Source organism: Heterocephalus glaber, unplaced genomic scaffold (genome assembly GCF_053883595.1).
Source record: "Heterocephalus glaber isolate CG9 unplaced genomic scaffold, H.glaber_assembly_v1.0 deba00000594, whole genome shotgun sequence".
NCBI classification, from domain to species: Eukaryota; Metazoa; Chordata; class Mammalia; order Rodentia; family Bathyergidae; genus Heterocephalus; species Heterocephalus glaber.
The window spans coordinates 33,854,989-33,879,572 of NW_028258151.1; the positions used below are offsets into that span (position 1 = coordinate 33,854,989).

Genomic DNA, 24,584 nt, shown 5'->3' on the forward strand with positions numbered 1-24,584 from the left:
CTATAAACAAAGAAGCAAAATAAATTTTATTCCTTAACGCAAGGGCCAGAGATGTAGCTTAGTGGTAGAGAACCTGCTTGGCAAGTGCAAGGCTCTGTTTGATCCCGAGTTCCAAAAAAAAAAAAAAGACTCTGGATATCAAAGCAGCTCACTGACAAGGAAGAGAGAAAAAACCCCAAACACTCCATGTTCCAAAACAGAGAAGTTTATGAACTAAAAAATATGATTTGTATACTACTCTCTTATGATTTTGCATTTTTGTGATAATCTGAATCCATAGTTTAAAATACATAATAAACGACCATACTGACTATGTACCTCACAGTTATCCTAGAGGTGCCAACAGAAAATCTACTATGCTCACGCATGCACAGATAGCACAGAACTTGGGAGATTTTAGAGTACTTGTAGGCTTTTTAAGTGGCAGAATGGAAGGTATTGTGGAAAATAGCTTAAAGATATTAATGTGATGGCAGACACATGGGACTTAACAACCACTTGCCCTATATTTCCCTTTGTACTGTCTGAATATTTTACTTTACTTTGTTCAGCTACTAGAAATTCTAACAACTACATATACATTAGGTAATAAGCACCCTCTTTTAAGCACTTCTGGAAGGGCAGAGTAAGTATCTCTGGAAAGCTGACCCTTATGAAAGGAGTGAGAACACTGGCAAGAACTGCCATAGTGGGCCAGGGATTTAGCTCAGTGGTTTTGCCGCCTGCTGTGCAAGCACAAGGACCTGAGTTCAATCCCCGGTACCAAAAAAAAAAAAAAAAATGCCATAGTCAGTTTTTTCAGAACCCTGAAAATTACCAAAGGTTTGAAAAAATGCAAGGGAAATTTAAAGAAGAACTATCAAATATCAGTAAGAAGAGTAACCCTTCTAGTAATTTAATTTGCCTTATTTCCATCCTCCTCTTCTCATTTCCAGGAAGCCATGAAAATTGGCGGTTTCGCTTGGTGTGGTGGCACACACCTGCAATTCCAAGCACTCTGGAAGGCTGAGCTAGGAAGAGTACAAGTTTGACCCAGCCTCTGCAACTTAGCAAGACCTGTCTCAAAGTGAAAAAAAAAAAAGGGCTGGGGATGTAGCTGAGTGCAAAGGCCCTGGGTTCAGCCCTTAGTACTGTAAAACAAACAAAACCCCAACAAACAAACAAAAAAACCCCAGCAGCCTCTATGGCAACCCTGGTCACTATGGCAACCATGAAACCTAGAACTATCCAGTCAATAAGGCCAGCAGACCAGGTTTGGAGCTCTGCTCAAAAAGTGCTGATTTGAAGCACTATCATTATGTGACCATCTGGCAGTTTCCTGGAAAACTATCATTTGAAGGACCCATTATTTGACCTGACTCAGCAACTCACTGGGGAAAGCCTTATTCCCAGGGAATGTGCCTAAATCAGTCAGTGACAACTATACAACATGTAACATTGCAGCTGCCTGAGGCTGCAATACCAGTTGAGGTAAGGAATCTTTTCAAATTAAAGGGAAGATTTGGGAAGGGCCAGGGTTTTAGCTCAGTGGCACCTTGCCTGCCTTGCAAGGGCAAGGTCCTGAGTTTGATCCCTGATACCACAAAAAAAAAAAAAAAAAAAGGAAGATTTGGGGAATAAACTGTCCACCGGATACTCGGGAAAGACAGGAAAGGGCCCCATCTCTTAGCTCTGGCCGACCTTCATACTCCACTATAGCTTGTGTTTAGATGTTCCCTCTAAACCTCAACAGGATGAGGTGGGGCTTACTTTCTTAGAGGTGGCTGAATCTAGAGTGTGATCCTGAGATTAAGGGCGTGTGATTACTTAACCAGTGATTGGTTTAGCACCATCCTAATCCCTGTAGTCTGGATAAAATAAAAAGGCAGAAAGATGCTGTTAAGGTCTCCCTTGTTGCTTTTGTTACCTTCAGGCCACCAAGCCAAGAACTGTTTCTCCTCTGTAAGGCCTGTCTGCCACTCCACCCTGCCTTGGAGGCAGGCAACTATGAACTGAAACCTCTATGACTTGTGAGCCAAATAACCTGTCTTCCTTTAACGTTTGGTGTCGGGTATTTAGTCTCAGCAATAAGAGAAAAGACAGACAGACCCTGTTGTAAACAGAAGTGAAGTTTTAAGGTGAAGCTGTTAAATGTGGGTCGGGTCACTGAAGGGATGTCCAGCACACACACACACACTCTCAGCCAAAGTGGAAGACATACTAGTTTAGAAATGTCAGGAAACATCGCCCTAGCCAGTGGTGACAAACGTATGGCACTCATTATCACTGGCATGAATGTAAAATGTTGCATCACTTTAGAAAACAGTTTTGTCAATTACTCAAAAAGTTAAACACAGAGTTGTATGATCCCAGCAACTCTGCCCAAGAGAACTGAAATTGTGTTTAAACATAAAAGTTTGTACAGAAATATTTGCAGCAGCATTAGTTGACTATAGCTAAAAAGTTGGGTTTTTTGGGGGGTACCGGGGATCGAACTCAGGTCTTTGCACCTGCATAGCAGGCAGCGAAACCACTAAGCTAAATCCCCAGCCCTACAGCTAAAAAGTTGTAACAACCCAGATGCACCCTGACTAATAAATAGGGAAATAAAATGTGGGACATGTACACAGTGGAATGTTATTTGGCAAACTGCTACAGGCTATGATATGGAGAAACTTTGAAAATACAAAAGCCACCTACTAAATGATTCCATTTATACATAATGTCCAGGAGAGATAAATTCATAAGAGATGGAATAATAGATTAACAGTTAACAGGGACTAGAGAGTATGGGGTTTCTTTTGGGACTGGAGAGAACATTCTAATAGAGTTGCAGAGCTCTGTGAATATGCTAAACAACCATTGCACTAGAAAACTGAGCTTTATACCCTCAGCAGTTACACAATACACATATAAAATTATAATTTTATAATTATCCCTTGTTATGATGTAACACAGAAGGGGTTCACGGAAGTCAGGTGTCTTCCTCTATCCATCTAGAAGCTCCACACGGAGGAGTTCTCAGTGGCGGTATGAAGGGAGAGGGCAAGGCTGGACTCCAGCACCCACTTGGCCTGTGGGGCCAGCTGTCCGGCTGAGGTGCTGTAACACAGGATGCTACAGGAACGCAGTGTATGTGTGAGCACAGTCCAAGAGAGAAAACAGCAGGTGGCAGAAGAGAAGCAAAAAAAGGACTAGCAGGATGTCAAAAATAAAGCTGGTACATCTCAAGTTTTAGTATGAGCTCTCTCCTATGTACACCTAAGTGAAAAATCCTATGTCATTTTCTTAAGCCTCCCTCAACAACCACTTTTTTAAAAATTAATTTTTGTTAGTACTGTACATGTTTATAGTACATAATGATCACATTCATTATGGAGGATTTGTAAATGTACATAACACATCTTAATGTGTTATTTTTGGTCTTCTTCCTCTTCCCTCCCTCCAACTCCCTTTCCCCTCCCCATTTAAAAAGTCTATTTTGTTGCTGTTGTTGTTGTTGTTGTTTTTGGTACCAAGGATGAACTCAGGACCTTGCGCTTGCGAGGCAGTCGCCCGAACCACTGAGCTAAATCCCCAGCCCTGTTGTTGTTTTTGAGACAGGATCTTGCTGTGCAGTTCAGGGTGGCCTTGAATTCACTATGAAGCCTAGGCTGGACTTGAATCCATGGCAATCTTCCTGCCTCAGCCTCCTTAGTGCTGGGATTATAAGAATGTATCATGATGCCCGGCTGTATTTCCATTTTATTTTCTTCAATTTTTAAAAAATCTCTTTTCCCTTCCTTCCCTCTCCCATCTCTTGTTCTCCTCATTTGAAATAGTTTTTTCTACTTATTATTTATCCTTCATTTTGCTCCTAATTTATATTTTACTTCCTAATTTATACTTCAGGTTTCTCACACAAGAGAAACAATGCAATATTTAAACTTGTTTGTCTGATTGATTTCACTTAAGATTATGGTCTTGTGGTTCTGCTGAGTGCCTCACAAGTGCAAGGTCCCGAGTTCGATCCCTGGTACCAAAAAAAAACATGGTCTCAAGGTGCATTCATTTACCTAAAAATGTCTCAAGTTTATCCTTTATGACAGAGTAATACTCTACTGTGTTTAAGTACTACATTTTCTTTATCCATTCATCTGTTGATGGGCATATGAGCTGTTTCCAAAATTTAGCTATTATAAATTGTGATGCTATAAACATGGGTATGTATGTACTGCTTTGGTACTGAGTACCTTAATTGTTTTTTTTGGACCGGGGATCGAACTCAGGACCTTGCGCTTGCGAAGCAGGCGCCAGAACCACTGAGCTAAATCCCTGGCCCATGAGTACCTTAATTCTTTCAGGAAGATACCTAGAAGGGAAATATCTGGGTCAAATGGAACCTCTAGCTTTACTTGTTTGGTTTTTTTTGGTACCGGGGATTGAACTCGGGTCCTTGCACTTGCGCAGCAGGTAGTGAAACCACTGAGCTAAATCCCCAGCCCTAGCTTTAGTTTTTTGAGGAATATCCATACTGCTTTCCATAGTGGTTCAATAATAATAATTTAGTATTTCTAAGTCTCAATTCTATTATTAGTTAGTAAGGCTATAAAAAAGACAAGGCAATAAGTTTTCACTAGCAATTTAAAGACTGTATTTGTATTTTATCCAAAAAAATAGGAAAGCTATCTTACCATTTATCTCCTCCTTAAATATATAGATTGGACTCAAGGACTTTGAGGTCTAAAAAACAAGGAGGAGGAAGGTGTGCACAGGGGTTCACACCTGTAGTACCAGCTACTTTAGCGAATGAAGCAAGAGGATCTCTTGAGCTTAGGAGTTCAAGACCAGCCTGGGCAACAGAGTGAGGCCTTGTTCCAAAAAACAAAAAGATAAATAAAAAGGCAGGGAAAAAAAGGATATAAATAAATCACACAGATTATATAATTTATGCATTTATTTATATAACCTAATTACATAAGTTTCTCCATAGGAGGATGTAATAGAGATTATTTCAATAAAGACATTGAATCTGTAACTAAAAAATACCTGAAAATTAGTTTCTTTCCATCCAGGTTTTTTGGCCAGCATCTTCACTAATGCCTGGCATGGCATTTCAGTTCGGTCCATCAGTTCAACAGCCTTGAAGTAAAATAAGACAGTAAGAGAGTTAAAAATTAGTTCCAAAGGCAGGCTAAACACTAAAATCAAGGAACTGGTTACCTGAACAGGAGAAAGGGGAACAGAATTGAGAAGGATTGTAGAGGCAGCTTAGTTTCTATTACAAAGTTTCTTTTCTGTGTGTGTGTGTGTGTGTGTGTGTGTGTGTGTGTGTGTGTGTGTGTCCCTGCCCCACTTTTTTAAAGACAAGGTCTTCCAAAGTAGCCCACTGGCCTCAAACTCATGATCCTCCTACTTCCTGCCTCGGCCTCCCAAATGCTGAGATTATACACATGTGCCACTGTACCCAGCACAATGCTTCATTTCTTAAGTTAGGTGCTTAGTATATGGTGTCTTTGAAACTTATTAACTTCACATTTTAGGAATTCACAAATAATTTGCTTCAAGGAAAGTAATAGTAATAGTTTTCATTTGCCTAGTATGTGGGAGAAACTGCTTATACATATTTTGCCTTGATTTTCCTAAAAACATAGTTATACAGGGTAGAAGCAGTTAAGTATAAAATCTCAAAGAACTAAACTCAGGTCCAAATCACTGCAGTGGCAGATATGGGACTGGAAGGTTCTTGACTAAAGTCCCACTGCTTTTTCAAATTCTTTAGCTCCTTCTTTTCATTACAATTACATACTATATGCCCAAATGAGCCACCATTCTCCTTTCCAAAACAGGAGAAATAGAAAATGATGAAGAATAGTTTAAATGGAGAGATCTGATTGCTTAGTAAGTTTATCAGCAAGTACTATAATTTAAAAATTCACCTAAGCCTTATAATTCAGAATAAAAACCTAACATTGTTGAAAAAGTACTAAGTTACAAGCTTACAGAAGCCATAGAATGTACATGTTGAAAGATAAAACATTAAACAGCTACAAAAAACTTCAAAAGTCCCCTGTCATCTTTAGTTAATGCTGTGAAATATATTCACTGGTTATAAAATATAGCAATTAGGACAAATTTTGTCCACTTTGTTGCTTTTACAGACTAATTTCGTTTACACTCCACTCACCCCCGTACACTCACCTTCTGGAACTCTTCCATGCAGGCTAGCCTTTCCTTCCAGTTACTGCTGTCAAGCAGCTGTATACAGGTAGGGGGAAGGACAGCTGAAGCTTTTTCTTCACATACTTCTATCTATAAGATATAAAAATAGGCTAAAATTAGGAATTGCTTAAGGAAAGAGGTGGCAAGAATTAAAAGTACCCCAGCCAAAACTAAAAAACACACTCCCATAGGTATGCTAAGTCTTCTGCCATAAAGGGTAAGTTAGTCCAAGGCAAAGTCAGTATGCTAAAATGTATGGTAAAATTCACTATGAGTTGTAGAACCAGAGGAAGAAAACACAGATCGCCTCGCAGGCCTCAACTTTCCATGGATTTACAATTTTGAGGCATAATACTGACCGAGAGCTCAGGCTCCACGATTTCTTTGGTCTCCAATCCTTTTTTGTTCTTGGTGCCAGTGTTCCCTGAACCTCCTGGTGCAGTTGGTTTTCCCTTTTTAGGTGGTCCACCAGCCTAAAAGCAATTAAAAAAAAATTAAACTATTTAAGGATTTAGAAGAGTGGTTTTTAAACTTTTTAGGTTTTATAGAATCCTTTGAAACTTTTATTAGAATGAGAAATCACCCCAAAATAAGCATTTTTCATGCCCACAGAATTTTCAGTTTCAAGGGTAGACAGAAAACCATTCATGGGGTGGATGGGTAATCTGCAGAATGCATACAGACATTCCTCATTTAATGACCCAGCTCTGGATCTGCAAATAGGTCATTAAATGAATTGGTTGCTAAATGAGGAGTTGTGTGTAGTATGTACATTACAATATTCAGAACAAAGAAAGTGGTCAGAGGAAACTCCAACCTGATGACTTTGCTTTTATTTGCGTAACTCTTACATCCAGTACTGTAATGTATAACAACATAAAACTACAGTACTGTACAGTACAATCAGCAGAAATTACAGTACTACATAAATAAGATGTACTGTGCAAAAAAAAAAAAGACATTGAGGCTCTAAAGCAAGATATACAGAACTGTACAAAAATTCATAATCTTAGGCCAGGGATTTAGCTCAGTGGTTTCGCCACCTGCTGCGCAAGCACAAGAACCTGAGTTCGATCCCCAGTACCAAAAAAAAAATTCATAATCTTAAGAAGAAGCCAGGTAGGTTGAGCATGGAAAAGTTGAGAGAGTTAAGAGCCAAGTGGGTTGTAGTAAAACCTGGTGGACTGCTCTGAAGGTTTTGGGTCTAGGTCATTTTCCAAAGAGGCAGAAGCTGATAAAGGAAAAAAAACAGTTATCAATTCCCTCTAACAAAGAATGTATACACAGATTTTGTAACTAGAGATGCCTAGGTTCAAATGCCAGCTTTGTAACTGTTCATTCCAAAACACATCTCCATTTCATACTACTTACGAGAAAGTCCTACTCTACACATGGACAATCAAGAAGTGACAAGAACTTTCTCCTTCAAAGTTTACAACACAGCGTGGAAAAACAAAGTAAACAAATGAACAACAACAAAAAAATCAAAGTGAATTATAAAAGCAAGTGTTGAACATTTAATCTCACTAAATCTTGTTTCTTCTTTCTGGAAAACAGGGGTCATGAAACATCTACTTCAAGAGTTGTTATGCTGATTAAATGCAATTATGAAGGTAAATCACTCTAAATCATGCTCAGTAAATGACTAGTTCTCTTCTAACTCGATGCTAGAATTCAGGGTGGGGCTAGGAGTGGGGAATGAGAATCAAACCTTTTGTATCTACAAAAGATATCTTTCATTTTTAAAAGAGCCACAGGAAACATACTCACTGAAAGACTGGAATAGCTGCCACTAGGGATTTGTCCCAATTCTACATGGTACAAAGGTGAGAAGATCTAGACTGGTATGGAGATCATGTGATGTGATACAGCAGCATTAGCAAAATGACCAAAGTGATGTCATTAATGCTAAATGTCTTGCTACATTTAATTTCATTCCAAAAAAATTTCATTACTTAATGATATTTTCTGATCCCTTAAAACGTACTCTTTCCCTTGACCAGGTGGTGGAAGACACTTAATAATCCTTGCTACTCAGGAAGTTGAGACAGGAGAACCACAAATTTAAGAGATCCCATCTCAAAATAAAATTAAAAGGAAGAAAGGGGGTGGGGTTATGGATGTCACTCTGGTGGAGCACGTGTCTAGCATGTACCAGGCCCTGAGTTCAATTCTGAGCACCTCAGTGGAGAAGTCTGGGGAAAAAGCACTCCTATCTTACATATATGGTCACTTTCCTTCTTCCTTCCTTCTTTTTTTTTTTTAAAGTGTTTTGAGACAGGGTCTGGCTATGTAGCCCAGGCTGGCCTCAAACTTGTGGTGATCCTCCTGCCTCAGCCTCCCCAGTGCTGGGATTACAGGTCTACACCACCATACCTGGCTTTCTTTTTTTCTTTTAGGGATCTGGGGCTTGAACCGAGGATCTTTGCATATTAGGCAAGCTTTACCACTGAGTCACTCCATCCTCCCGTCAAGTGATTTCTAACAAGAGTGACAAGATCACTCAATGTTAAGAATAGTCTTTTCAACAATGGCCCCAGGACAACTGTATGTCTACAAGCAAGAGTCATGTTGGATCCTTACCTCTCATATAATAAAGAATGAACTCAAAATAGATTAAAGATCTAAATGTAAGGCCTAAAATTATACAATTCTTGGGCCAGAGATTTAGCTCAGTGATTCCGCTGCCTGCCTCGCAAGCACAAGGACCCGAGTTCAATCCCCAGTACAAAATATATATATATATATATATATTTTTTTTTTTAATTAAAATTCTAGAAAAATTCAGAGGGTAAAAAGCTTCATGACATCTTTGACAACAGTTTCTTGGAGAAACTAAATGTTACAGGCAACAATAGTAACAACACAAAAACAAACTGGACTAAATGAAAATTTAAAAATTTTGTGGGTAAAATATCAATAGAATAAAACAACTTATAAAATGGGAGAAAATGTTTGCAAATTATATATCTGATAAGGAATTAATATCCAGTAACAGAGAGAATACCCCAAGCTATTCAACAAAAAAAACCCCAATTTAAAAAAATGGGAGTTGGGCGGTGACTCATGCTTATAATCCCAACACTTGAGAGGCTGAATCAGGAGGATGCGTTTGAGCCCATCCTGGGCTATAGCAAGTTCAAGGGTGCCGTAGACTATATAGGGAGATCCAGTATCCAAAAAAGAAAGAATGAATGAAAGAAACAAATGGGAGAAAAAACTCCAACACACTTCCTCCAAAGAGGGTAAACACAGTGAGTTCAAGGCTAGCCTGGACTATATACTGAGTCCCTATCTCAGAAACAAACAAAAACAACAAAATTCCAGTATTATACTAAGTGAAATAAGCTAATCACAGAAAGTCAAATACCAGCTGGGCATGGTGGTGCACACCTGTAATCTAGCACTGTGGGAAGGTGAGGCAGGATGATTGAAAGTTCAAGACCAGACTAGACAACTTAGTGAGACTCTACCTCAAAAACACAAATGAATAAAATATAAAGGCCTGGGGATGTAGCACAGTGAGAAAACCCTGGGTTCAATCTCTAGTACCAAATCAACCAACCAAGGCAGCTGAAAGTGTACCTCAGTGGAACAGCACTTGCCTAGCACAGGTAAGACCTTGGATTTTTGATACCCAGAACCACAAAAACAAGAATGATGGTTACCAGGGACTGGTGGAAGGGGGGTTTTTGAGAGAGTTACTGTTTAATGGGTACAAAGTTTCCATTACTGGGGTCAACACTGGTGACAGCTGCACAACATTAGGAATGTATTTAATAGCACTGAACTGTACATTTAAAAATGGTTAAGATGGTAAAATTCAAATTAAAAAACTGAAAAAATGGACTCTGGTGTTTTGTTTTTGTTTCTTTTAGTTTTTTTTGGTACCGGGGATCGAACTTGGGTCCTTGCACTTGCGAGGCAGGCGGTCAAACCACTGAGCTAAATCCCCAGGCTGGACTCTGGTACTTTAACTTTTTTTTTTTGAGACAGCTTCTTATTATGTACTGTAGTTCAGGTTGGCCTTGAACTCACCGTGCTCCTCCTGCCTTAGCCTCCCAAGTCCTGAGACTACAGGTGTATACCGCCACATCTGGATATATCTACTGAGGTTTTATTTTTATTTTTTTGGTACCAGAAATTGAACTCAGGACCTTGTGTTTTCGAGATGGGTGCGGTGCCACTGAGCCCTTTAGTAAGGTTTTAAACAGTCAAATGTGTTGGTAGAATACTGTCTTCATTAACAGATATTCTGCTTTATTTTCAAGGTGGTTAATCAATCTATTTTTCAAATGAAATCACATTAAAGGAATCACCATGAATCTGAGGCTCAGACTCTACTAAATTCTAATTTTTTTTTTTTCTTCTAAATTCTAATTTTTAATCCATTATTAACCTTAGTGGTAGGTGCCTTTTTTAAGGGTCCTGGTTTGGGCGCTGAAACATCCTTTGTGTCTTTATCTCCTGCAGCTCCTGAACCAGCAGTCCTTCCCGGCACAGGTTTGAACTCCTTCTTATCAGTTGCTAGTCCAGCTTTCTTACCATGTACCAGCTCTACTTTTTCTGAACATTCTTTGATCTGGAAAATGAAAGTGAGATGAACACGTAAGTCCAACTTTGAAACATAACAAGTAAGTTCAACTTTGAAATCATTACTTGATACATAATTTCTTCTTTATTTTTAGTATGTTGTTTCTATTGTGTATCCTTTTTTTTTTTTTTTCAATGGTACCAGGGATCGAACTCAGGACCTGGGCTTGTGAGGCAGGAGGCAGAACCACTGAGCTAAATCCCTGGCCCGCTAGTATGTTGTTTCTATTGTGTATCCTTTTTCTTTTTTTGCAATGGTACCAGGGATCAAACTCAGGACCTTGGGCTTGTAAGGCAGGAGGAAGAACCACTGAGCTAAATCCCGGGCCCGCTATTATGTTGTTTCTAGTGTATGTGCTGCCGAAGCAAGCACATAGTATGTTGTTTCTAAACCACAACTACACATAAGAAATCAGAGAGGGCCAGGGATTTAGCTCAGTGGCACAGCACCTGACTGGCAGGCATGAGGTCCTAATTTTGATCTCCCCACCCAAAAAAAAAAATCAGAGAAAAGTTTTCTTTTCAAGAAAGATAAGTTATCCAGATTTTCTTGATAATTGGCATTGTATGTCTTATGTTACTTTTCCTCACAAGTTAGAATTATAATAAACTTAAACAATGCCCACAATTTTGATGGAAGACATTCATATAAAGAAAGGTAATTTTCCAGATTATTAGAAACAAATTTATTTCATGTTTTTACCTTATCTACAGATTGTCACTCAACTTTTATTTGGTCATAATTTGAAAGGTTTTTCTACTATATCACCATTGTAACCTAGTATAAAATTTAAAATCTTAAAAGTTACATTTTGAGGGCCAGGGATTTAGCTCAGTGGTTCCGCTGCCTGCCTCGCAACCACAAGGTCCCAAGTTTGATCCCCAGTACCAAAAAAAAAGTTATGTCTTCAAATTCTAGGTCTGAACTGCCAGTGGAGAATAAATTAAATTTCTTAGTTATTAGCTTTTTTTCCTAAACAAAATAGAACATACAAACTTGCAAAGAAAATACACCAGAGAGTATCTTTTAAAACTCGTTTCAGTTCTGTGTGTTTGTGTTTGTGTGTGTGTGTGTGTGTAAAATTTTCTTCCAAGTGTGAGCGGTAATTAAAAAACTGAGAAATCCTGATCAAAGGGATACCGGTACTCTTAATTTCTAAGATGCAAAGGAACGTTGTTCCATTTCTTTATAGTGCAGTACTAACTTACCCTATCAAGCTTGAGTTTGTCTACATCGGCTAAGAATGGGTTGACTGCTTTCTCACCAACCACCTTCAAAGCGGTACCCAAGGCTTCAAATGCAGCATCTCTGACTTCAGGAGCGGAATCATTGATGTGCTATACTCCGGAAGTAAATAAAATGATCTTTAATACAAAGTATAATTTAAGCATTACTAGTTTTAATTCAAGCTGATAGTTGTTGGATAAAGAATTTGCTTTTTGGGCCAGGGATTTAGCTCAGTGGTTTGGACGTCTGCCTTGCAAGCGCAAGGTCCTGAGTTCGATCCCCAGTACCAAAAAAAAAAAAAGGCTTTGCTTTTTATAATTTACTGAAACTGACTGTAGCTCTCCTTTTGGCAGTTAACAGTCACTCTTTCACAAATTCTTTTGGGTTAAGGAAGCCTGTGGTTGGGGCCGAGGATTTAGCTCAGTCTTTCTGCTCCCTGCCTCACAGGCGGAAGGTCTCGAGTTTGATCCCTAGTACAAAAAAAAAAAAAAAAAAAAAAAAAAAAAAAGAAAGAAGCCTGTGGTTATCTATGCAGCAAGCAAGTACTTTCTTTTCACTTCATCTTCTATTATGCTTCCCTTCTAAAAGCTCCAGATTTGATACCTATGCTTGGCAAGATATAGCTGAACACCAGTAAGTGGAATCATAAAGCTAACACGTGCTTTCCTTCTGGAAAAGGAACAGGGGCTGGGCATAGTGCTGCAAATCTGTAATCCCAGCTACTCAGGTGGCTGAGGCAGGAGGACCATGATTCGAGGACAGCCTGGGCAATTTCAAGATCTTGTCTCAAAACAAAATTTTAAAAAGGGTTGGGGATATAATTGAGTGGTGGAACACTTGCCTAGCATGTGTAAGGGCAAAAAAAAAGGAACATAAAATAGTTATAGCAGAAGGCTTTTACCTAAAAAGATCATAATCTAAAAAATATTTTAAAAATCATAATCTACATCATGAAAGTCAAGCAGTCACTATATATTATTAGTAGAGAAAAATTTTGCCTGGGTTTAAGGTATCTCGCCATTTACAAAAACAGTCTAGAGCCAAGCGTGGTAGTGCTTGTCTGTAATCCCAGCACTTGGGAGGCTGAAGCAGGAGGGTCACAGTGAGTTTGAGACCAGCCTGGACTACACAGTGAGACCCTGTCTTAAAAAGAAAAAAAAAAAAGACACAGTCTATACCTTGAGTAGAGCGGCACAAAAGGGCTTTAACAAGCTCTTTGGCAGGGTAGAAGCAGTGCAGTGACAGAAGCTTCTTGCAATAAACAGAGAGGTCTGCTGCTTGATAGTTGGGTTTTTATTATCCATCACTGCTAACACATCCTCACTGATGTTCTGTAGTGTGGTCTTTAGGAAGAAAATGTGGTCAGTGTGAGCTTTTCTCAATTGTAAAGAATAGTCAAAATATCACATTGGCAAAATTTAGATAAAATCACAAATTCATGCTGTCAACTTACAGTGAGGAAAATTGCATCAATTGCCTCCTGCAGGGCTTGTACCACTTGAGGCTTCTTCTCTTTGAATTTCTCCAAAATGGTTGGCACAACCTGTAAAAGTAAACAGTTTGAATAGTACCTGCCAGTGAAAAGGAATGCAGTACATGCTGCAACATGGCTACTGACACATGCTGTAACATGCTGACATATGGCATAATATAACATGGCTGGACCAAAATTTTCAAAATTATGATAAATGACTCCATACTATATGATTCCATGTATGTGAACTGTCAAATCCATAGAAAGGAGGTAGAGTCTAGCAACCCACAACTCACTTTTTTAACCCCCTTTTTTTGAGTTTGGAGGAATCATCTGGGGCCCTTATAAAGTGTATAATATAGTTGATGTTAAAATTTAATAGTTAGGACCGGGGATTTAGCTCAGTGGTGCCATGCCTGCCTTGTAAGCGTAAGGTACTAAGTTCGATTCCCAATATGGGAGGGATATATAAAAATTTTTTAAGAAAGCTTTATTATATATAGTAATTTTTAATTATAATATTTAAAAAATTTTAAAAAGGACCACAGTTTAGACAAGGCTAAGGCTACTGAGGGAGGGAAGAATGGGAGTAACTGTTAACAGGATTCTTTTGCAGTGCTTAAAATGTTCAAGAATTAGGCAGTGTTATAATTAACCTTGTAATTACACTGAAACTAACTGAATTACATACTTTAAGAGCATGAATTTTTTTTTTATTTTTTTGGTATGGGAGATCAAACTCAGGACCTCGCACTTGCAAGGCAAGCACTGTGCCACTGAGCTAAATCCCCAGCCCCTAAGAACATGAATTCTATGTTTAAGTTAACCCTTAATAAAGCTGTTAAGGGGCCAGGGATTTAGCTCAGTGGTTCTGCTGCCTGCCTTGAAAATGCAAGGTCCTGAGTTCAATCCCCGGTAACAAAAAAAAACAAACAAAAAACTGTTAAAACAATGACCTTGGTTTTATTAAAACAAACAAAAAATTTAAACATTCAAAGTTTATTATAGCTTATGTCTAGATGTTCCCCCAAAGCCTTATGCAACCCATAGCTTTTTTTTTTGTTGGTCCCAGGGATTTAACTTAGGACTTTGGGCTTACAAGGCAGGTGGTGGAACCACTGAGCTAAATCCCTGGCCCTAGGTGGGGCTTTTCAGAGGTGGCTAGATCTTGAGTGTGTGATGCTGAGATCAAGGGTGTGTGACTACTAACTTAATCCACTGATTGGTTTGGCATAGTTCTGAGTGTTGATAATGGGAAGGTTACCCTGGGTATGAGTGCTACCCACCCTAAGGGCGTGTAGAATATAAGGGACAGAAAGAGGACTGCTACTGTTGCTTCCTACTTTTTTGCTATTTTGCAGCTTTGCTGCCTTCTGCCTACCATGAACTATTTCTCCTCTACCATGCTACCCTGCCTTGGAGCTAGCCAACTATGAACTGAAACCTCTACAAACTGTGACCCAAAATAAGTCTTTCCTCCTTGAATTTTGGGTGTCAGGTATTTTGTCTCAGCAACGAGAAAAGTAACTAAGACAAAGTTCAATAAAGTCATTTCCTTTCTTGAAAGGCAAAAGAATCTTACATGAGAATAACGAAGAGTTCTCATTCTGTCCTACTGAACCAATGCTTATCAACTTATTTTCTGCCTCTACACCTTGTATGGGGCCATATAATAGCCATTTTTATCAGTGCTATCTCTCATTTTATTAATGAGTTTCAGGAGGATTTTGGGTCAGGGTATAAGGTATAGAAAATAATTCTTCCTCCCCACCCCAGATGCTGATATATGTCATTGCAGTAGGATATCTATCTCTTCACCACACCAAAGAAAAAATAGAAATAGTACCAGAAATTGTAACAATTTGTGATCAAAATTACGTCTTCATATTCAAGAACTTTTGTTAAAAATTATTTTTCAGTTTTTTGATGCAGGGTCTCACTGTGCAGCTCAGGGTGTTCTCAAAATCACAGCAATCCTCCTGCTTCAACCTCCCAAGTGCTGGGATTACAGGTGTGCACCACCATGACAGACTTCAAGTACTATCTTTAGAAAGTAAAGCTGGAAGGCCAGGGATTTAGCTCAGTGGTTCTGCCACCTGCCTCGCAAGCGCAAGGTCCCAAGTTCGATCCCTAGTACCAACCCCCCCCCAATCCCTAGAAAGTAAAGTTGGAATTTTTATAATAGGAAGATCTTGAGTTTAAGGCCAATATGGGGTGGACAGCAAGACTTTTACCTTAAAAAAAAAAAATCTGGGGTGGTGGAGATTGAATGTAGGGACTACTGTGTGCTAAGGATGATGTATTCTACCAGTGAGCTACAGCACCAGCACTTTTTATTTTATTTTAAAATGCATTTTAATTATTTTAAGACAGGGTCTTACTAAAGTTGCCCAGGGTAGCCTCAAACTTGCGATCCTCCTGCTTCAGTGCCCAAAGTGGCTGGGATTATAGTTTTGTGCCAACATGCCAAGCCCAAAGTTTGTTTATTTATACAATACTAGGGATTCAACTCAGGATATTTGCACTGGGCTACATCCCTAGCCTCTGTCTCCCCTTTATCTTTTTTCTTCTTTTCTTTTGAAACAGGGTCTTGCTATGTAGTTCAGGCTGGCCTTGAACTTATTATATAGCCTTGGCAGACCTCCAACGCGTGATCTTCCTGCCTCAGCCTCCTGAGTGCTAGGACTATAGGTGTGCTCCACCACACCCAGCCCCTGCTCCTTTTTATATTTTTGACACAGAGCCTCAGCTAAGTTGTCAAGTTTCCCAGGCTGGTCTCGAACTTGTGATGCTCCTGCCTCAGCCTCCCTGAGTGCTGAGACTATAAGCATGCACCACCATCCCTGGCTTCCAAAGTTATTTTAGAGATTCAAAAGATATAACAAAATCGAGGGCCGGGGATTTAGCTCAGTGGTTTCGCAGCCTGCTGCGCATGCGCAAGGACCTGAGTTCGATCCCCAGTACCAGAAGATATAATAAAATCGGGCCGGGGATTTGGCTCAGTGGTTTTGCGGCCTGCTGCGCAAGCGGAAGGATCTGAGTTCGATCCCTGGCACCAAAAAAAAAAAAAAAATAATAATAATAATAAAATCAATGGCAATCCCCCAACATTTTTTTTTTTTTTTTGGTACCGGGGATCGAACTTGGGTCCTTGCGCTTACGCAGCAGGCAGTGAAACCACTGAGCTAAATCCCCGGCCCAACATTTATTTTCAATATTTCACAGAAGTGGTACCGACCAGAAAGAACATGGTTCCCATGAGAAATACAGACTTTTTAATGCCAGGAGTTAGTTATAAGCTTGAAAAATTAAGGTAGTATATTGGCTATATAGCTAAAGTTCACTTTTACAAATATTACCACAAAAATAACATAAATAGCTAAACACTATCATGTTTGATACTAAATATGTGTATATTACAGTTTTGAGGGGAAAAAAATCCTCCATTACAGATCACTGAAGTTATCTTAAAGCTTAATGATAAAGTGAAATGAAGCTAATCAGATTTCAAACTAAGGCCCAAGTAATCATCTAATCACCATTTAGTAAGTTAAAATTCATTTTAAAAGTTGTTTTCTACCTTGAAAAGTTACTCCTAATACTAAGGTATAAAATATCCTAAAAAAAACATAAAACACATATTGACCAAGTTAATATACTGATATCATATACAATGTAGAAACAAGTATTTGCTACTATAAAATAGATAATTTTGATCCAATATATCATTTACACGTCTAAAGGGTTTATAGATTTTTATTTTTATTTTTTAACTGCTGAGCTCAAGGAAGCCTTCTGCCTCAGCCTCTTAAGAAGCTGGGAATACAGGCGTGCCCCAACATGCCAGACAGCAGACCTTTATTTTTACTTCCCTGGTAATGAGTCAGTCATGATTTATTTTTATTTGGTAGTATCTTTTGTTTGGTTAAGTTCTCTGAAATTATTTTTAATGTTATGAGTAAGCCAGCTCTAAATAACATAGCTCAAGTGTTGCTAGACATTAGCTACATTCTATAAAACACACATGATGAGGGTCTGTTAGACTCTTGAGTCAGTCTAAGAAATCAAATGATCAAGTAACTAGAAAGTTAAACTCTCAAGTTCAATATGACCAATTTTCAGGAATGCTAAACATTTCTAATTCAGACAAGATTTAGAGGCCAACTGATAGCTGCCATGGTTAAAGAAAATATCTCAGGGCCGGGGATTTAGCTCAGTGGTTCCACCACCTGCCTTGCAAATGCAAGGTCCCAAGTTCAATCCCTGGTACCAAAGAAAAAAAAAAAAGAAAGAAAGAAAGAAAATATCTCAACTTATACACACTATTACAAATTTGACTGCCACTAAACTTATACAGTACAAAGAAAATAGTATATTCAACAAATGTCTACCATTAAGCTATACCCTAGCCCCCAGTTACTATAAACTTTACTCTTTTAAATAACACATTATTAATTAATCAACGGGTCACAGAAGAAATCAAGGAAGAAATACAAATGCTCCTAGAATCAAATAATGGAACCACAACACACCAAAACCCATGGGACACAATCAAAGCTATTCTAAGAGGGAAATTTATAACTGTGTATGCACACATAAAAAGAATAGAGTGATTTCAAATAAATAACCTAATGATGTATCTCACAGTCTTAATAAGAATAATTCAAATCTGAAACTAATAGAAAGAAATTATAAAAGGTGGGCTGGGGATTTAGTTCAGCGGTGCCACACCTGCCTTGCAAGCACAAGGTCCTGAGTTCGATCCCCGGCACCAAGAAAAAAAAAAGAAAGAAAATTATAAAAGGTCAGAATAAAAATTAATAAAATTAAGATTTTAAAAAATACAAAAGAGCCAAGGATTTAGCTCAGTGGCTTTGCCGCCTGCTGTACAAGCACAAGGACCCGAGTTCGATCCCCGGTACCAAAAAAAAAAAACCTCTAAAAAAATACAATGGATCAATTAAAAGAGTTGGTTCTCTGAAAGGATGGGAAGGGTATCAGGGGATGAGGGGAGATGAGAGGGAAAGAAAGTGAAGAGGAGGTGAAAAGGATCGAGATGCAATATGTATATCTACCAATTCCCCAGTGAAGAATGAATTTACTATTATCTCAAACATATACTAATAAAAAAGGGAGAAAAATTTTTACTCTGTCTTGCTATAGTGTATACAGTTGTAACAAGAAAGGAAAATATTAATAAGTAAATCAGTAGTAAGCAAATAAACCAACTCAAGTACATACTTTAGGCCAAATGCCTGATTTTATACATACACCTTAAGAATTTAGTTATAACTGACATCTTTATTGAAATTTGTGAGGAGCCATGTTGAGCATTATACAACTTGGTAAAAGTAAAAACTTACTTTGTCAAATATATGTAAGATAAGATCTATGCCAAAAAGTTGTTTTAAAGCATAAAGCAAACTAGTCTGCTATTTTTGCTTATTTGTAGATTCAAATCTAAAAAGAATTATTACTTACATGTCCTGCATATTGTCCAAATTTCTTCCTTAGCCCAACAGCCAGGCCAGTAAGACATTTTGCTGCCAGAGCTACCAACATGACATTGGTGTCCTTTCCAACAACCTACAATGGAAGAAAAAGGAAAACAAGACAGTCACAACTGTGTAGAAGAGTACTGAAAAACATTCTCAAAAGAACTCTGAAAGCTACTGTGCTAATGGATGATCCATCTTATTTCCTATAAAAGAGGAAACCTTATTCCTCTTTGATAATAATGAATCTAGAAGCCTTTGTCATGTTCAGTCTATCTTTAAGTTCTACATAAAGCACACATAAAACAACTTCAAATCGCTTGACACAGGTGGCAATTTGGGCTGTCACCATCACACAGCTGCAGGAGGTGACTCAGATAACGGCGATGCTGCAGGTTTACTTTTGGAACAAGAAAATTAAAAAAGTGTACTTAACACCACAGGGCCCAAAGTAGGTAACTACAATGTCTAATATTTATACTCATGAAGTACCAACAGAAACTTTGAAGTTCAGAACTCAAAATTTCAAATGCATCTGAGGGAGTGCCTAGCTTTGGAGCTGCCACTGTAGTCATACAAGGACAGTCATATAACCTCTGAGAAATGGAAAGCCCACAGAATACTGAAAAAAAGACAGTTTTAAAAATAATTTCAGAAATCCAAAAGGAATTTCAAAATAAGTTTTTTACTGTTTACACTAGAAGAAAAAAATGGGAAATTAATTAGATTACTTGATTTAGATAACAGAGAGAAAACAATATTAACTGTAGGAGGAGGAATCAAGTCTGTATCTTAATTCCTTAATATCATTTTTTTTTTTTTTTGTAGTACCAGGGATTGAACTCAGGACTTGTGAGGCAGGCACAGCACCACTGAGCTAAATCCCCAGCCCTCTTAATATCATTTTTTTCTTCCCATTTTCCCATTTTTGATATGCTGCTGTGAAGTCAACATAATATGAAGTTTGCATATTTGTGTGTGCACCTAAGTAAAATCAAATATAAATATTGCGATGTCATGGTTCAGATTAATTCACACAATGATGAAATTAAGTTTTCATCATTTTAAATATTTTAGCCACAAAATTAACTTTCTTTTTACTTGCAGCTTTTGACTGATAAAGTTTCTACAGCTGCCTAGATTTCTCAGGTATCTACTGACTATGTCTACTCAGACTATGTCATGGGCTGGAGCTGTAACTCAGTGGTAGACCATGTGCTGAGCATACTCGAGACCCTGAGTTTGATCCTCAGTACCACAAATAAGGAGAGGAAAAATAAGAATAAGAAAAAGAAAAAGAAAACCAACAGTTCCCTTTGTATGCAACACAGTGAGATTACAGTTATAGTCACAATGCCAACAGAAATCACAGAACTGTCTTTGAAAAGCTAACAACCTAAAAAAAATGTGTATAGAGAATACCCATTCCTATTAAAGACAAAAATAAAAAGCTATTTCCTGTTTCTTAGTGTCCTCTTCCTCTCTCCTTCCCATTCTTTCCTCCAGATCTCAGGTCGCTAACTCCTTTTCCCTCAGGGAAATTGTTTTTTAATTAATCATGTCTATGGCCCTTTAAAATACAAAATTGGTGAATGAACAAAGATCTGACAAATCATATCCTTGCCATCAAGTCCCATTTGGAGGAAAGCATAGGAAAGTCAACTACTACAGTATTAGGAAATGTAGGTGACCTCATTAGTCACTGATGTGTACTGGTGCTAACATTTATTTATAACTCCAAATCCGAGCCCATGGCACTTTCCTGGTCATTCACAGACAAGAACAGAGCTGTGAAAATCTGTTGTCCAATGTGCACGTTCCCAGCTGGGATAGGATAAGGCAATGCTCTGCCTTCTTCTTTGAGCTCTCTTACTCTAAACAAGTGTCGTTTTTAGTCTATTTAGTGCTGCATTTTTTGCATTTCTGTGCTTTCTGATGATGTGAAGGCCCAAATGTACTGCTGGAGTGCTGTACAGTCTTCCTAAGTGCAAAAGGTCACAAAGAAAATACATATGCTCAATTAGCTTCATTCAGGCATGAGTTATGGTGCAGTATTAATCAACAATATATATTAAATAAGATGTCTTCGCACAGAATCTTTAATACATTATTTTTTAGAATTTAAAAATTACTGTTTTAGGGCCTTGGGATTTAGCTCAGTGGTTCTGCTGACTGCCTCGCAAGTGCAAGGTCCCGAGTTTGATCCCCAGTACCAAAAAAAAAAAAAAAAATTACTGTTTTATTTAGTTTACTTTTTTATTAGTTTGGAGGGATTATTTTTCATTCCTTATTAATACTTTGACTTGATATGATATTTTACAGCTTCTACAAACCTTCTTTAAAGCTTTTACTAAATCCGCATAATCTCCTGCTTCCAGTTTGGGGTTTTTCACTAGCACTTCTACAGCCTCCAGGGCTTCTTTTCTCTCTTGCCATTTTTTTGCCTCCTGCAAGACACAATATGGATCACTTACACAACAGAAAATAAAAGAGCAGAATCAAAGTCTATTTCTTGCACTCTACTAATTCAAAGATATACTTTTGTTTGTTTTTGAGACAGGGTCTCACTATGTATTTCAGGCTGGCCTTGAACTCACTATGTAGTAGCCCAAACTGGCCTTGAACTTGCAAAATTCCTGCCTCACCCTCCTGAGTGCTGGGATTACAGATGTGTACCACCATGCCCAGCAAAGACATAATTTTTGTTTTCAGAAACTTTTTCTAAAGTTAGTTTAAAAAACTGAAAAGCCAATCAGACTATTTTGTTCACATAATTTTTGTTCACATACAAAACATATTCTCATAAGATTTCATAGCCCTAGGGCCGGGGATTTAGCTCAGTGGTTCCAGCGCCTGCCTCACAAGCACAAGGATCCAAGTTCGATCCCCGGTACCAAAAAAGAAAAAAAAAAGATTTCATAGCCCTAAAGCAGTGATGGCAAATCTAAAAGGTTCATCATCACTGCCCTAAAGTAATATATGTAAACAGAATCCCATACATTTCCATCTCATTTTCTAAGCAAATGTTGGTAAACAGGTAAACAAAAAGCTGAAGAAAAAAAAAAGATTTCTAGCCTATCTCACAGTGACACAATTACAGGAGAAAATTTTCTATTCTTGACAACTAATATTAGAAAGACCAGAAAAGAACAATCACATAACAAGCAACCAAAACTGCTCTAACCTTGAAGATCCATTTTGTGATTGAGTATAACACTAATCATTTTGTTTTATGGCTACAAGGTAGAATGTTTTTCACCAGAGATCAAGTAATTATTCAACAATTTGAACACTTACTATTTGAAAGGATGAGATACAAAGAAGATGACAAACTTGCCACATTGGTGGAGACTACAATTCAATTCATCAAGTATTTGTTTGTTATACAGAAGTTAACTGGTTACTCAAGGAGCTGATAGCAGAGCTCCAAAGATCTTCAGTAAAGAACCCCCAGGTGAAGGTCACTATGACAGAGAAGTGTTAAGATGCCTTGGTATAGAGAGGATTTAGCCTAGTTTAGGCAGTCAGGTGGGATCTCCCCTAAAGAACTTATGCTTAAGATTAGAAGTACTATTAGGTGAATGTTGGAGGGGACTACTAGAGATAGAAAGAACACCACTCAGTAAGGCCCACAGTTTAATAGAGCAGCATACTTGCCACAGAGAGAAGTCCAGAATGGCTGAAACAAGAGTGAGGACAATTAGAAATGTGACTAGAAGGTAAGTGGTGGCTTCAAATATGCCACAATGGTCTCAGTGGCTATAAGATGACTTCAGACATCATCTTAAGACCCATGGAAGCCACTGATGAGCTTTAATCGGGTTTAATAGGGAAGATCTACATTTTCAAAAATGATACCTGATTACACTGTGAAATATAATCAGAAGACAAGAGCTGATGGTGGTGATTAGGATAAGACTATGGGATGGTTTTGTCTCCTTGGGGATAATTTAACAATGTCTGGAAATTTTTTTTTTTTTTTTGTACTGGGGATCAAACTCGGGTCCTTGCACTTGCAGGGCAGGCAGCGGCACCACTGAGCTAAATCCCTGGCCCTGGAAATATTTTTGATGGTCATGGTTTGGTTATGGTTGCATATTACTGATACCTAGTGGGAAAAGCCACAGATGCTGCCCAACATCCTACAATACACAGGACAGCCCCACTAAAAGTTTTCTGAAAAAAAATTTGGAATCAAAGTCAAGAAACCCTGGGCTAAAAAACGGCAGCTGGGATGGGAAAGAGGAGATGAATTTGAGAGACATTTTGAAGTGAAACCAGACAGTAACTGAGGAAAATGAAGGTGAGAATAATGTTCTGATTTTTGGCAAGAGATGTAAAAAAGGTACCATATGCACACACAAAGCAGGAGCAAAGAGAAGGAAGCCACTCACGCATTCTGCTAGAGAAGATATGGATGGAGGCAGTACACAAGGCAAGGGCTCTGCAGAGCATTCTCTAGTTCTATCTAAGCCATCATTTAAAATGAAATAAATGAGGGGGCCGGGGATTTAGCTCAGTGGTTTCGCTGCCTGCTGAGCAAGCGCAAGGACCTTAGTTCGATCCCTGGTACCAAAAAAATAAAAAATAAAAAAAATAATAAAACGAAATAAATGAGAGAAGTTTAGCTATTACTTACAATTTTGTCATAAAAATCTTTGGGAAGTTTGGAAAGGATCTCTACTGCTTCCAAAAGCTCATACGCATCTATTTGTGGCACCTCATCACCGTCGTCACCACCTTGAAGGAGAAAAACCAAAGCAAACCATAAAAATGTATGAAACAGATGTACTTATTAAACAGCTACCAGTCCTTCTGTATCCCTGATGAAATCTTAATAGAGAAGGGACAGAATTGTTAGCGTCAGATCCAACTTAAATTATATTAAAGTCAGTCCTTCAAAATATGCCTACTGGAACATATCCTTAAAAAGAAACCTGAGCTTAACACTGGCTTACCCCCTTCAGCATCACCACCAGCAGACTGTTGCTGCTCTAGTTTAGCTTCTAGTTCTTGTTGGGAACGCAGAAACCGAGTTGGTTTAGGAGCACCTGTTGGTAGTTTGACCCATTCTTCTTCTAGTTCTTTCAACTGCAAGAATACAATATTTTAAAAACTTACCTAAATTTCACCATTAAAGAACATTATTTATTTATTTGTTTGGTACCAGGGAGCCAACTCAGGACCTTGCCTTTGCCAGGCAGGCACCGTGCCACTGAGCTAAATCCCTGGCCCAGAATATACTTTATTTTATTTTATTTAGAGACAGGGTTTCACTTTGTATTTCAGGCTGGTCTTGAACTCACTACGTAGTCCAGGCTAGTCTCGAACTTGTGGTGATCCTCCTGCCTCTGCCTCCTGAGTGCTGGGATTACAGGTATGCGCCACCATGCCCAGCTACTTTATATTTTATATTGGGAAACAATTTCTTACGTATGTAGCATTAATAGGGCAAACAAGAAAAATAAATTTAAATAGTATATATGTTGGGCCAGGGATTTAGCTTGGTGGTTTAGCCACCTGCTGTGCAAGCCCAAGGACCCAAGTTCGATCCCCAGCACCAAAAAAAAAAAAAGTAGAGAAACAGTATATATGTTGTAGCATAAATCACATC

The 24,584-nt window shown here is 38.4% G+C and overlaps 1 protein-coding gene and 1 long non-coding RNA gene across 9 annotated transcripts in view; one reads left to right on the forward strand and one right to left on the reverse strand.

Moving 5' to 3' along the window:
• The window catches only part of Ckap5 (cytoskeleton associated protein 5), a 112,515-nt gene that overhangs the window by 40,245 nt on the left and 47,686 nt on the right, over positions 1-24,584 (reverse strand). For all 8 annotated transcript variants that reach the window (XM_087205045.1, XM_013074880.3, XM_021264218.2 and 5 more), the window contains exons 6-16: positions 23,929-24,061; positions 23,610-23,710; positions 21,304-21,417; positions 18,957-19,061; positions 13,455-13,544; positions 13,180-13,344; positions 11,983-12,111; positions 10,580-10,762; positions 6,540-6,653; positions 6,160-6,270; positions 5,008-5,100 (exon numbers count right to left, since the gene is read on the reverse strand). In XM_087205045.1, coding sequence (XP_087061171.1) covers positions 5,008-5,100; positions 6,160-6,270; positions 6,540-6,653; positions 10,580-10,762; positions 11,983-12,111; positions 13,180-13,344; positions 13,455-13,544; positions 18,957-19,061; positions 21,304-21,417; positions 23,610-23,710; positions 23,929-24,061 — 1,338 coding nt within the window. The remainder of the gene's footprint in view (positions 1-5,007; positions 5,101-6,159; positions 6,271-6,539; positions 6,654-10,579; positions 10,763-11,982; positions 12,112-13,179; positions 13,345-13,454; positions 13,545-18,956; positions 19,062-21,303; positions 21,418-23,609; positions 23,711-23,928; positions 24,062-24,584) is intronic.
• On the forward strand, positions 1,230-19,229 carry LOC106009982 (uncharacterized). Its single transcript, XR_001183928.3, has 4 exons — positions 1,230-1,470; positions 7,738-7,793; positions 10,654-10,814; positions 18,990-19,229. It is a non-coding gene; the product is annotated as an uncharacterized LOC106009982 (long non-coding RNA).